Raw genomic sequence first — 14,515 nt, forward strand, 5'->3', positions numbered from 1 at the left:
TTAGAGATTTTAAACATTATTTATTATTATACTATTTGTAAATAACATACAACAGCCTGAAAAAATTTGGTTCTCAGTGTACCTGTATGTCTTGTTCGCGATGATCTCGCGTTTTTCTGAACCGATTTTAATGCTGTTATCAGGAAAGTGTTTGTTACACTTAGGAAAAGGTTTAAGAAATTAGTTAACAGACTTCACAAAAGGAGGATATATGTATATTAGAGGCAGTGCTCTTTATATTACAAAAGTTATTTTATCACGACATTTCAAATTATGTAACAATGATTCATAGTCACCACGACCACGGACCATTATGACCACGGTTTTATAAAAACCTGGTTTATTTATAAATTAATGTGAATTATCAGACTATTTTGGTTATTTGACTTACCAAAAGCGGTGACGCCGCCATAGATCTTGATCTCAGATAGTCCTTGAACGCTATCAGAGAGTTCTTAGCAGCGGGGGCTCTCAAATTGAGCAGCGCAGCGCTGGGTGCTCGGCCTTTTAAAGTCTCATCAGAAGACAGCTATTAAAGAAATTGTATATTAGTAGCTTCACTTACCAAAAGCGGTGACGCAGCCATAGATCTTGATCTCAGATAGTCCTTGAACGCTATCAGAGAGTTCTTAGCAGCGGGTGCTCTCAAATTGAGCAGCGCAGCGCTGGGTGCTCGGCCTTTTAAAGTCTCATCAGAAGACAGCTATTAAAGAAATTGTATATTAGTAGCTTCACTTACCAAAAGCCGTGATGCAGCCATAGATCTTGATCTCAGATAGTCCTTGAACGCTATCAGAGAGTTCTTAGCAGCGGGGGCTCTCAAATTGAGCAGCGCAGCGCTGGGTGCTCGGCCTTTTAAAGTCTCATCAGAAGACTGCTATTAAAGAAATTGTATATTAGTAGCTTCACTTACCAAAAGCGGTGACGCAGCCATAGATCTTGATCTCAGATAGTCCTTGAACGCTATCAGAGAGTTCTTAGCAGCGGGGGCTCTCAAATTGAGCAGCGCAGCGCTGGGCGCCCGGCCGCTGGCGCTGAGCCACGTGGCGGCCGCTCGCAGCGTCTCCAGTGTACAGGTAGAAGTGGACCCGCTGCCGCTAACGCTGACGCTGTCCACACTTGAATCTGTTAAGATAACAAATTACATTGTTTGTTGTTATATATACGAGCTGTATACTAAATGCAAATATTATTTTTTTCCAACTGTAATAGAAATTACCGTGTGCCGTGTGGGACAGTGCAAAGTCCAAAACTACTAAAACATTTTTTTATTTTTTTACTAGCTGTGCTCGCGACTTCGTCCGCGTGGAATAGTTATTTTGGACATCATTAAAGCCCTCAGAGATAAATAATTTTGCATACATACATATGGTCACGTCTATATCCCTTGCGGGTAGACAGAGCCAACTGTCTGGAAAAGATTGATAGGACACATTCAGCTGTATGGCTAAATGCTGGAATAGAGATTCAAATAGTGACAGGTTACTAGCTGCTAGCCTACAAGAATCCCAATTTTATAGACCTATCCCTTGTTACCTTATACTTTATCCCAGGAAAAAATATGGAGACAATTTACTACATTCATGGAATCACTCTATTCTAAAGTACGGATTTGAACACTCTATTATTATTTATCTTATAAATATCACTACATAGTATAAAACAAAGTTGCTATTTTAGTCTGTATGCTTAAATCTTTAAAATTACGCAACGGATTTTGATGCGGTTTTTTGTAACAGGTAAAGTGATTCAAGAGGAAGGTTTTTATGTATAATTTTTTCCGAATTTTGAACCCGTGCGAAGCCGGGGCGGGTCGCTAGTAACTGATAAATGTTGTACCTTCTTCTAAAGCAATCATGTCCATGAGTGTGGTGGGAGACAGCGGTCTCGTCTGCCTACTCAACATGTCTTCGAATGCATTCTCCAATTTTAGCACTCCAGTGTTGTACAGCTGATTCTGAAACATGATTATTAAGGTTAATATTAAATTCTTTTAGCGCATGTCAAACTTCCCAAAAATCACAAACATCCTATTTATATTTTAAAAGATGTTATCATTAATTACAACAATTAAGAAAAATAAGGTAGTAAGTACAAATTGCAGAATAAAATTTGGATTCAAAGCTTGTGTTTATTATTAATACTTTAAGACAGATTATAATGAATTTATATTTTATTTGAAAGCATATTATGTCTGGTCAACATACAGGCTACACTTCATTTTATTAACTAAATATATTATAAAAAGTGAAATTAGAAAAACAACAACTACAAAAACAATGTGTGCCGTGTGGTTCACAGCACCAATAAAAATAGAATAGGACCACTCCATCTCATTCCCATGGATGTCGTAAAAGGCGACTAAGGGCTAAGGTTCACAAACTTGATTCTTCTTTTAGGCAATGGGCTAGCAACCTGTCACTACTTGAATATCAATTCAATTGTTAAGCCACTGAATGTGGCCTATCAGTCTTTTCAGGAAATTGGCTCTGTCTACCCCGCAAGGGATATAGACGTGATAATATTTATGAATGTATGAAGAAAACAATGCTTCTTACTATATTCTCCAATTCAACACTCTGAGGGTTATTCTTATTGAAAAAAGTCTGGGCCTCTGCCAGCTTATCCAGAGCCTCCAGGTATATGTTCAGGGACTCTGTGTTGGCCGTGTGGGGACCAGCCTGGATGAGGTCAGCCTGTTCTCTAGACACCATGTAGTAGCTTATCACATGGTCGAGAGCATTCACTGTTTTCTCCATATCTGTAAGCAATGAATACTTTATGCTGGAACATTTTAGGATAAAATATACAATCATGTCTTTATCCCTTGAGGGGTAGACAGAGCAGACTGAAAGCCTATATTCAGCTGTATAGCTTAATAATGAAGTTGAGATAAAAAAGGCAACGAAAATATAAAAATATAATTAATATACTAACTTTAAAAATAGCTAGAACATGCTAAATTTCCTTTTAGACAAAGTTGCTTACAAAATATTTCTTAATCTAAAAAAATGTCCACTAAATATTTTTTTTATCTAAATACTAGGTAGGTACCTACTTTATGTTTGTGTGTATGTATTATAATAAACTGCAAACAAACCAAAACATTGGAGAAAATAACTAAGTTTCAGATTCCCAACTCACTATGATGTATGTGCTGTAACCTGGCTGTGTCTCCATACAACGGCAGTACTGCCGTCTCCAACTGCTGGAGACGTTGTTCACAGGCACCCAGGACATTGCAAACATCATTAGCAAGGGCGGAGCTGCGTTTGGCTGCGGCTTTTAGCTCCTGCATGTTACTCATTTCCTGGAATACATGACATAAGTAATAACAATGAAAAAAGTCAACCTTTTTGGTTAAAATTTTCCAATTTTAGAGCTATACATTTTTCTTTTTATTCTCGTGAAAAGGAAGCCCAAAGCAAAAATAAGTTTATGGTGCATTAATGTTTGTTTAAAACTAAATAACGCCCCAAAATTAGATAACAGATACATATGACAAACCTTTTTTAACTTCATTTCAATTTCGAATTTTTTCTCCATAGCCAACATTTTGATATAATTTTGAACTTCTATTGCCTGTGTTTGATAACTCGATTGAAACTGTTCAGTTGAGTCTTTTCTATTTCTCCTTTTGAAGTACTAGTTTTTCAAACAAATCGTACCTATTTAAGAAAATTAAGAAAACATCTGAGGAAACCTGTGGACGAAACAAAATTCTGTTGTTTTGATCACAGATAATAACTTATTGGTTTTGATAATGATTTTGACAGATGTCATAGTCAAAGAATTTAGTTGTTTGTCCACCAATTTCGAGGCTTTGATCTAGCTATTCTAGAATCACGGAATATATTGCCACATTGAATGAAAAGTGTGCCATGTCGCTAATCTAATCTCACACAAGTCACAAAATGATTTCATAAAAATCGCATCGCTATCTATAGCAATAAACCAAAAAACTATTACGTTACAAAAACATATACAAAAAAATATTTTTACCTAATTAATTTCGCTTCGCTTGCTTGCTGGCGCTTCACAACTCTTTTTCCACCTAATTATTTTTCTGTGCATATCACTACATATCTATCTGCATAGAACCGAACGGAATTGTTGATGACGTGCCGTGAAATCTCGAGACGTGGCTGACAGTTGCTGACAGAACGAAATTTTCGTTTGTATTTCTTGGCTACAATCGACTGCTGCTGTTCGATTTTAATTTCATTTATCCCTGTTCAGTATTAAAACAGACATATTATAACACGTAAGTTACTTTATAAATTAATATCTCTCTTAACTGTATTATTCCTGCACTTTTCATTGATTAAAATTGGTGTAAATTTTTCAGAAAATGGATCAAATCGTCAAATTCATTGAACCTGGCAAACAGTTCGCTAAGGACTCAATCAGACTGGTGAGAAGATGCACTAAACCTGACAGAAAAGGTTCGTATTTGTTTCTAAATTGCAATTTAATTGAACCTCATAGAAAGTTCTTGCATTGTTGGCACTCAGCCACTGGTGAAACAAATCTAGAAGTTATTTTGTTGCATCGTATGTCGACGAGAGAAAAAGTTGTATATAGTGTAGTAAAGCAATTATTAAAAAGTATTTGACTTTAACAAGTAACACAGTAGTTACTATCTTTGCATAGTTTTGTTTTGGTGCACTCATGATACAGTACAATTAGATTAAATAGATTTTGTGCTGGGTTATTAATTTTTCAAACTGTGCATTAAAGTAAATTTAGAATACTCCATCTCTTCGAATGAATGGTTCAACAAGTTACCAAAGATCAAACAATTTTTAACTATAAACTCAAAATAAAGTTAATAATAAGAACAAAGTTGGTAGGTAATTATAAGAACAATATTTTTTTAAGTTCACCTATTGTTCATTATTTTTATGTTATTAGATCAAATGAATAGTTAAATAGAAAGTTTAACTAAATAAGACAAAGTAATAGTTGCTCTTTTTCCATTTCAGAGTTCCAAAAAATCGCTATCGCCACAGCTATTGGTTTCTGCATCATGGGTTTCATCGGATTCTTCGTGAAACTGATACACATCCCAATCAATAACATTATCGTGGGATCGTAGGCTGTTAGTTTAAGTTAGATTAATTATTATAAGCTCCCTCAACTGGCTAAGTTAACTCTCACACGCTGTCATTACTATTTTTTTAAAATAAATTATTTACAGTGTTTTAATTTACTTTTTTATTGTATGTATTTGATACATACATACTTTATTATTAGATTCTTTTTTTTCTTACAAAAATAAGTTTTCACTTCTCTGAAATAATGGTGGAGATGTGGTAAGATGCAGATGTAATAATAAAATTTATTGACTATCAGAAAAATATCAATTCATTCTTCACAAAGTCATGTATTTTCATATAAAATCCCTATAAAATCTGAGGCCAGTATCATCATTTTGTAATAAGACGAAAAGATGTTTCTGTAGAAATAATACAATAGTAAAAAATTGTCTTAATTTATCCTGCATTGATGAATTCACATAGGTAATGTAAACATGAATATAACTCACTTTGTTTAGAGGCATATGAATAAATTTTATTATTTGAAAATCATAATGTATATTTGTTGTATTCCTAAAACAAAAATAAATAAAACACAACACGTCTTCACTTGACATTTTAATGTTTTTTGCCAAATTATTATACCATACTGTGATGACAGGCATGTCCTGCCTGTCATCAGACCTGTCATGCTGTATGGAGCAGAGTGTTGGGCAACAAAAGCGATGGATGAAAGGAAACTGCAGCAAGTGAGATGCGAACGTTAAGATGGATGTGTGGATTGACAAGAATGGATAAAAAACGTAACGAGTATATAAGGGGAAGTATATAAGTAGCGCCAATAAATGAAAAGATGAATGGTAATAAGCTGGGTTGGTATGGACACATCATGAGAAGAGAGGAAGGTCATGTTACTGTCAAAAGAGGCTTAAATATGTGGAAGTGAAAGGTTTAAGAAATAGGGGAAGACCGAAAAAGAGATGGCGTAAAGGATAGTATGAGGAGAAAGGGAGTGACCAGTCATATGGCAATTGACAGAAGTAATTGGAAAAAACTAACTTACTGTGCCGACCCCAAGTAGAAAGTGGGAAAAGGTAAAACAAAGAAGCTCCTGTCCTGAAGGCTATTATGACGTTATGACGAACGTTTTTGCAAGGGGTTAAAATGAAGCGCCTGTTATATAGGAACAGTTTGCAAGTATGAAACTCGTTGCTTTTATATAAGTTTAGGAGTTTTAGAACAGAATAGAATCCTTAATTGTATAAAAATCTATCACAAACGCTAGATAATGAACAAAAGGCGGCATTATCGCATTAGGTCAAGGGTACCCGAAATCGCCGAGCTTGCATGAAGAGATGTATGAATGTGGATGAAGCGAAGGAAGTACCTATGCATAGATGGTGGCAAGTGGAGAGAATATAGAGATACAAAGAGATATATATATATATATATATATATTTGCCGGCAACATCTTTCGCGTGGTTTCTATTTTCGCAATAAAAAGTAGCCTTTGTTCTTTCTCAGGGTCAACTAACTATACTTATCTCTGTAGGTACCAGGTATTTTGTCCAAATCATTACAGACAGGCATTCAGATAGAGTTACTTCCGCATTTATAATAATAAATATTCAGTGCCGTGTGTTTCCCGGCACAAATATAAAACAGAATTGGACCACTCCAACTCTTTAAAATGGATGCCGTAAAAGCCGACTAAGGGATAAGCTTGTAAACTTGGGATTCTTCATTTAGGCATTAAGGCAAACAGCTGAACGTGGCCTTTTAGTTTTTCAAGACTGTTGGCCTGTGGTAGACAAGGGATATAGACGTGACTATATTGTGTGTAATATTAAGTAGTACCTAGTGATTATCGTTTTCACGGGTCACATATAGAATGTTGCTGGTATAAATCTTACTCGCTTTAGAAATTAAAATCAGCATTCAGTATTCCGAACATGTTTTTTTTTATGATTTAAACTGGATAAACAGCTAATTGCCTATCTACAATACTAATGTAAATAGGTGACCGGTTTTAGGATTTTGACACGTGTAAAAAAAACCAACACGTGTATTTGCCTAACACAGTGTTTTTACGGTGTTTACAAAAAGGGGGATCGTTAATCAAAGTATGGATGTACAAAAATAAAGACAGATTACTTAAATAAAACCAAACGAGTGAGATAAGATTCTCCAAACGATAAATCAAAGTGTATACACGTGTATGGCGTATTTACATATACAGCGTGTAACGGATCATATGAAGTGGCCGGATACTATACCTTTAATAGATTCTTTCTACTTCTTTTCTTTCTATCCGCTGGTCCTTATCACCATACTAGAGGCCGCCCGCGACTTCGTCCGCATGGAAACCCTATCAATCCCGCGGGAACTCTGGGATAAAAAGTAGCCTATGTGTTAGTCTTCAGCTACCTACATACCAAATTTCATGGTAATCGGTTCAGTAGTTTTTGCGTGAAAGAGTAACAAACATCCATACATCCATACAAACTTTCGCCTTTATAATAGTAGTAGGATATATCATAAATGTCTGTGGCGACATCTCTACGCCACTCGTCACAACATCCAATCAAACAACTACTGTCAATCATCGCGAAGAAATTGACGCGCTCAACCAATAGCAGCGAAGAATCCAAATCGCGATTTTTTATTTTAAATACAACCTCCGACACAACATCGTCGGAGCCGCGGTTCCCCAGGCATAACACCTAGACCGGCGGAAGATCTTCCCTTTGGTGGCGGTCGAGCCGAATCATCGCTCCCGCTAAATGTCAATAAAATTTCGCAATAAAAACTCCCTTTCACACGCTGTATACATGATTTTTTCGCTACCACGTCGATTTGTGTTAACTCTTGTAAGAACAAAGGAAAGGCTTATAAACTTGTGGTTCTTCTATTAAATAGGCTTGCAACCTTGTCACAGACTGCTTTTTTATTTTGTCGCTTTTTTGTAGATGGCGTTGAATCTGTCGCTTTTTGTAGGCAGCCCTAAAGTCACGCGGGCGTAGCTGCGGGTAACTAGTCCCTTATAAAACAAACAAGATTGTGGTTTTTTTTTTAAATTATTTTATTTGTTATCACTTCAAGTTTTTTGTCACTTGTGTAAAAAGAATTTTCTTTAGCTTCCTGGTTGGTGTGCTATTTGATGCGTCTTCAATCCAGGTTGCTAGTGTTTTTGTTATGTGATGACGCAAATGGTACCGCTGTTCTGAATTTTGATATGTTTATAATTATTTCTATGGCGATAGGCGCCGCGCCGCCCGTACCAGTTGGCGACCGGGTTGGACTCAGAAATTCGGAATGTGGCCGACCTTCGGACTACGCCTTAGGCGCAAGGCACAGGAAAACTGCGAGAGCGGAAATGACTAAGGTAAAAATAACTTGCCTTTTCAAAATGTTCATATATAGGTATACTTAGGTACTATGTAAGTAGAATAAAGAATTATTGGCCTTTTGGTAATTATATGTATGGGTGCTATTCTCTCTAAAGCAGACTGTTAACCATAAACGCAGACGGATGGTCACATGTTACGGAATTAACCTTAAGAGAAGCTTTCTTTAAATTATGTTTGTCAATATCTACTTCGTCAAATTGATAAAAAAGTTTTAAAGCACATGCTCTGTTAAAAAGACAATGAATTTCTGTTAATTATTTATTCTGTTCATATCGTTTCTCTTGTTTGTTATTTGATTCTCTCGCTATGTTTATAGGTTATATAACAAAAAACTAAATAAAACATACTTACGAAAGTATTAGATATTAATCGAAGGACCCCGGATTTTTGGTCCTTCGATTAATACTACGTCGATGCCGAAGTTAAATTATTTCTCCGACTTCTTAAATACATAGGTAGGTACATGTCGTAACTCCACTCCACCGACCCTTTCTGTAGATTAGACTTTACGTAAAACTAGTGTAGTTAGGAGGAGACTAAAGGACACAAGCTCTAACAAGTTTTTGAAAAACCCAAGAACATCAGTCGCTTCATGCGTTTTCTATTTGTTCGGTTCCTGCTTTGGGATATTTAGGAAATTATTAAAGTTAACCTTTAAAATAATATCTTCGTCATAATTACAAATATTCTTCCCCTGCACCCAAAATTGTTAATCTGTTTTTAACTTTTTAATAATGGATAGCTGATGGCACGCGCGCGTATAAACGCACGTAGGCAAGGCCCTTGTAAGCAATGTACAGTCAACGGTAGATAAACAGGACCCCGGTACATACTTAATCATAAAAAAATTCAAGTATATTTATTCTCTAACTTAGTTCGAAGAAAATTGAATTAACAAAATAGCGGCGTTTGAGCTGATGTTTAGTCATCGGCCATAAGCCTATAAGTGTCGGTACAGTGACGTGTGGTCTCCGGCACCATTAAAAAAAGAATTGGACCATCTCGTTCCCATGGATGTCGTAAAAGGCGACTAAGGGATAGAGACATACTTTGGATTCTTCTTTTAGGCGATGTGCTAGCAACCTGTCACTATTTGAATCTTAATTCTATTATTACGGCAAACAGTTGAACGTGGCCTTTCAGTCTTTTCAAGACTTTTGGCTCTATCTACCCTGGAAGGGATACAGAGGTCATTATATGTATACGTATCGGTATCAAAATTATTGTTTATAAATTTGTATCCTACTACCACCCATGGTTCAATCAACCTTCCGGTGATACGGACCGAATCTTGGGGGGAGTGCGCTGCTCTTGGGTTTGCTCTCTAACAGCGCTCTATTCCTTGACTCCCTCCAAAATCTATCTATTTAGCATTAAATCTATCTATTTATGTGCCGTGTGGTTCCCGGCACCAATACAAAAAAGTATAGGACCACTACATCTCTTTCCCATGGATGTCGTAAAAGGCGACTATGAGATAGGCTTACAAATTTGGGATTCTTTATCAGGCGATGGGCTAGCAATCTGTCACTATTTGAATCTCAATTCTTTCATTAAGCCAAATAGCTGAACGTGGCCATTCAGTCTTTTCAAGACTATTGGCTCTGTCTACTTCACAAGGGATATAGAATAGACGTCACCATATGTATGTATGTCTATCTATTTAGTGTCCCTTTAGTTCCGTATTACCCCTATTTTAAAGCGGGTGATACACGTTATGCATCGCGTAGCCTGCCCCTATACATATGCACTGTGCATAGGTCAACTTGTGTGCCTTTACTGTAAGCGCAAAGTCGGAGATAATAAGCATGTCCGTATACCATGGTAATCCTTCATTGCGTAGCTAGTAGGTAGCTCTTATACCAATCCTAAAATGATCTGTTTACCCAATCCAGCCCCCATAACCGCCGAAATGCTATTGCTGTCCCGTTCCACGTCATTATAATGAGCGAAACAGTGATAGTTTTTCGGGCGATAAATACGGCGTCGCGCGTGTCATGCTACGGAGAGATGGTACTCTCTAAATACGCCCAAACTAATAGTTAGTTTGGGCGTATTTAGAGAGAAGACTAGTGCTTTCAAGTCTTGAGGAATCTTGTTTCCGTTCCATCCCACATTTCTTCGATTTTCCTCTAAACTGGTACCTACAACTTACCCTTTATACCTGTTCGTGTAGTCTTGTATTCATTCGAATAAACAAGTTTTATTTCCTCTTATTTTCGCACTTTGGACCCGCCATATTATTTTGTATCAATAATAAGTTAAAGTTTGTATTTAAAAAGCAACCCGCTACCATGAAAAACATACTTACATATTTACTTACTGTGAAATTTTTTATGGTCGTCTTAAATTAATAGTATTGTATCAACAAATCAATCTGTGACAAATTTAAAATAAATTAAAATTAAATTAATAATAAAACAAAGCAGGTTACACAACAGCCTCCGCCCCCTCTCGAGGTCCCCCCCCCCCCTCCACCTCCCGGCGAAAGGAACTTTCACTCTTGGAATTTGGCTGCGGCGTGACGTCACCTTTGCGTAATGTGATGCAACTTAGAATGCGTTATAATATATGCAACCACGAGTATTGTAACCCGAAAATCCCAATTTTGGGAAGATAGGGAAAATGAGATGGAGATAAATGCCTTATTCAATCCTACTAATATTATAAAAGCGAAAGTTTGTGAGTATGTCAGTATGGATGTTTGTTACTCTTTCACGCAAAAACTACTGAACCGATTACGACAAAATTGGGTATGTAGGTAGCTAGTAAGACCCAGAATAACATATAGGCTACTTTTTATCCCGGAGTTCCCGCGGGACTGATAGGGTTTCCAAGCGGACGAAGTCGCGGGCGGCCTCTAGCCTTGAATAAAAAAACAAAAGGAATAAATATCTCACCACCCGCATGACTATACGAATCTTATACCTACGAGATGAATCATGAAAGGAGTGCGATGGTCTCGCGTTTGCTTTCTTAAGAATAGAATAGAATAGATTTTAAAGCGTTACCTTCTTGACTCCGCACAAAATCTCTATAGAGTCCCTATTGTTCCATATTACTCACCCTCTATTCAAGGGGGGACTGACATTACACGTTACGCCTCTGGTAGTCATGCCAACGCCGAAAGTAAGTCCAAATCTTTTATCTTGAAGACCTTTTTTTTGCTTGTTTAAATGGATAATGTTGACAATAATAAAAAATTATAATAATGAATAAAAATTTCGAATTTGAATTTGAATCTAACTTTCATTCCGGTGAAAATTCTGCAGTGCAGTTCGTTTCGCTGCTTCTTCTACACATGCGCTTTGGAAGCGGTTTTAGATATGTATATTTGGATTTATATTATGTGACGTCAATGAGTCATACCTTGTATCCAATTTGAAACTAAATCCATTCTATGGGGTAACCTTATTTATTTTATTGTATTTTTCGCATCATTACGGTCTCTTATCTATCGTCCAAGAAGCGGTTGACTTCTTGTTTTATCAATCAGGGCTCAGCGATATCTCAATAATAAAACAAATATGAAATGGCCATTAAATTTTATTGTGACATTACAATGAATAACTCTAGATTAGTTTGGTCCAACATCTAAATTATATTTCGACGCTAACTGCATCTTAACTACTAGATTTCTTAAAATACCATCACCAAGATATTGCAAATACATTTGACAATATTTACATCGGCGGGTGGCAAAAATCACAATTTAAATTTTGTCCCTAAAAAAAAATTTAAGTAAAGTCTATTTGGCACAAAATTCTAATTTTTTTCCAATAAGCACCAAGTTTCAATCACAAGATCCGCCGCTAATATAAACTTAAAATTAAATATTTATTGACATAACTTGTCCTTTTTTCGACATAACTTGTCCTTTTTTTCGACATAACTTGTCCTGTTTTTCGACATAACTTGTCCTTTTTGACATAACTTGTCATTTTTATATTAAATTATTCACATAAAACTATTAAATTATTTAATTATATTATCTTAGACATCTCGAGAATAATCTCATTTTATATCACTTATTATGATGAGTACTTATATCTAATTGCATAAAGCAAGACAGGCGTTTTGCTTAATATTTTTGTTATTTTTCTTTTTATTTTATGATTTAAACTTTATTTACACGATACTAATATCTAAAAGTTCATAGAACGTACTAGAAATATATCATAGATATATGGGATAAACATTACCAGCTTTCGAAGAGAGCAAGTGACATGAGTCGATAAAAATATTCGAAATAATCTCACTCTCTTGCTTTCCCCTAATCGCTGGTAAAAAAAAACTTAGTGACTAACGCATACAGCGAATACCCGTCCAGTAGAATTCTAGAGAAAATTACCTTTCTCGAATTTTATGGAGGGCTACTGACGCCTAATAATCCGATGTCGACTGACTGTCAGAAATTCGGTCGTTCAAAACTTATGAACTGCGTCGAGATTTGCGTGTGAGTGGCAAAACTCAACGAGTTGTCATCACGTCCGCATTACCGCGGCTCTCTCACACCCCTATTTACATTTTATAAATATTTACACTAACTTAGGACTACAGCGATGGAGTATTTATAAGGAGTACGGATGGCAGAATTGGTAGACGAGCCTTTGGCTCCTCTCAGTTTTCTTCATGATGCCCTTCTTGTAATATTGCCTGATGCTCCTGGACAGCTTGTCGTAGTTCATAGCCGGCCTGTTCTTTCTCTTGCCCCATAGTCTGGCGACGCGCACTGAATCCTCAATCTTAAACACACCGTTACCTGCGGAAACACGACATGAATTAAACAAATGCCTTAAACATTCAGATGTTAATCAGTCGACATTTGGTGGAATAGCAAATGGTTCTAAAGAATTACATTATCAAACAATACTAACGTTAATTGAAAATGCAAATAAAGGTGCTAAAAAATTGTGTTTCGGTTTTAGTGTCTCTGAAGATACGAACGGGGAATTCCAATTAAAAATAAACAAAACCACCAAGCCAGCTCGTGAATCAAAGCCCGAAAAGGACATAGTCTTAAATACCTCTGCGTGTAATGGACAATAAATTGTAACAATGCGTTAGTGCCTTACGTCTCAGACTGGTCACGAACCAGAAAATTAACCTTTATGTAGCGTAGTATAAACTAATTTAAAACGTACAGTCAACAATACAATTTTACAAACTGAATTTGAGTTCATTCTACAACCACCATGGTATTATTTTTATATCTTTTTATAGACTTCAAGTTTTCTTTCTCAGTTACACTTTATTTTTTTTATATGGAATATTCCAGGATCTAAATATTAAATCAATCTTAGCCCAAAACCCTGTATTCCTTTGTTAACTGTACATAACAGATGTCAAGTAACAGGCTTGCTCACCTTGAGCATTGAGAATGTCGCTGCAAGCGATTTTCCACTAACAATAAAATGTAATTCTATTTTGAGAATGATAATTTAATATAGACCAATAAAGGGAAATAGATATGAAAAATCATGTTATTACTATGGAAAATAACCAGGCTCATGTGATCCCAGTCAATTAAAGTGACGGTCAATTAAAAACACAATAGATGTTTAAGATCTAGAAACAAGTTGAAACAAAGGAATCATTCGTATCACTCGAGTAGGCGTGTTTAAACTAGAATAAGAAACAATTTTATCAATTCAGCTTATCACGAACCAGTTTGATGAACTAAATAAATATAAATATAATACGCATAAGACTTATAAAATTATAGCTGAAGACCCCTATTCACTTGGACGAATGTTTGTTTGTAACGCTAAGAAATTATTATAACGACAATATCATTAATACGATGAGATATCTTTAAAATAGGAACTTCAACATCACAAAAATTTTTCCTGATTCAAAATAAGCAATAGTTAAATTTTATTATTTAAGCTCCCAAATTAAATTGTTTAATTTTTAGAGATCTTAATACGAATGTTCTGCTGCAGACTATTAAAATTCAAAAATTCTTAATAAGCAATAATTTACTCTAGTATAATCTTCATCAAAGAAGCTTCCTTAAATGGTTGCAGTTAATACCAAGAAGTCATTATACATTTGACACTGCAA

General features: G+C 35.8%; 3 protein-coding genes across 4 annotated transcripts in view; 1 reads left to right on the forward strand and 2 right to left on the reverse strand.

Annotated features, from left to right (window-relative positions):
- Positions 1-3,762, reverse strand: part of LOC106134581 (exocyst complex component 7) — a 19,637-nt gene extending 15,875 nt beyond the window's left edge. Inside the window, exons 1-5 of the mRNA XM_013334672.2 lie at positions 3,508-3,762; positions 3,145-3,310; positions 2,559-2,761; positions 1,840-1,957; positions 914-1,125 (exon numbers count right to left, since the gene is read on the reverse strand). Coding sequence (XP_013190126.2) covers positions 914-1,125; positions 1,840-1,957; positions 2,559-2,761; positions 3,145-3,310; positions 3,508-3,555 — 747 coding nt within the window. The 5' untranslated portion in view covers positions 3,556-3,762. The remainder of the gene's footprint in view (positions 1-913; positions 1,126-1,839; positions 1,958-2,558; positions 2,762-3,144; positions 3,311-3,507) is intronic.
- Positions 3,763-4,104: 342 nt separating this feature from the next.
- On the forward strand, positions 4,105-5,208 carry LOC106134568 (protein transport protein Sec61 subunit gamma). Its single transcript, XM_013334652.2, has 3 exons — positions 4,105-4,264; positions 4,349-4,445; positions 4,986-5,208. The coding sequence occupies exons 2-3, from the start codon at positions 4,352-4,354 to the stop codon at positions 5,096-5,098; spliced, it is 207 nt and encodes a 68-aa protein (XP_013190106.1). The 5' UTR covers positions 4,105-4,264; positions 4,349-4,351; the 3' UTR covers positions 5,099-5,208.
- Positions 5,209-11,979: 6,771 nt separating this feature from the next.
- LOC106134575 (DNA-binding protein D-ETS-4) overlaps positions 11,980-14,515 on the reverse strand; it is a 36,192-nt gene continuing 33,656 nt past the window's right edge. For both annotated transcript variants that reach the window (XM_013334663.2, XM_013334662.2), the window contains exon 6: positions 11,980-13,211. In XM_013334663.2, coding sequence (XP_013190117.1) covers positions 13,021-13,211 — 191 coding nt within the window. In that variant the 3' untranslated portion in view covers positions 11,980-13,020. The remainder of the gene's footprint in view (positions 13,212-14,515) is intronic.

The sequence above is a fragment of the Amyelois transitella genome, chromosome 6 (genome assembly GCF_032362555.1).
Source record: "Amyelois transitella isolate CPQ chromosome 6, ilAmyTran1.1, whole genome shotgun sequence".
NCBI classification, from domain to species: Eukaryota; Metazoa; Arthropoda; class Insecta; order Lepidoptera; family Pyralidae; genus Amyelois; species Amyelois transitella.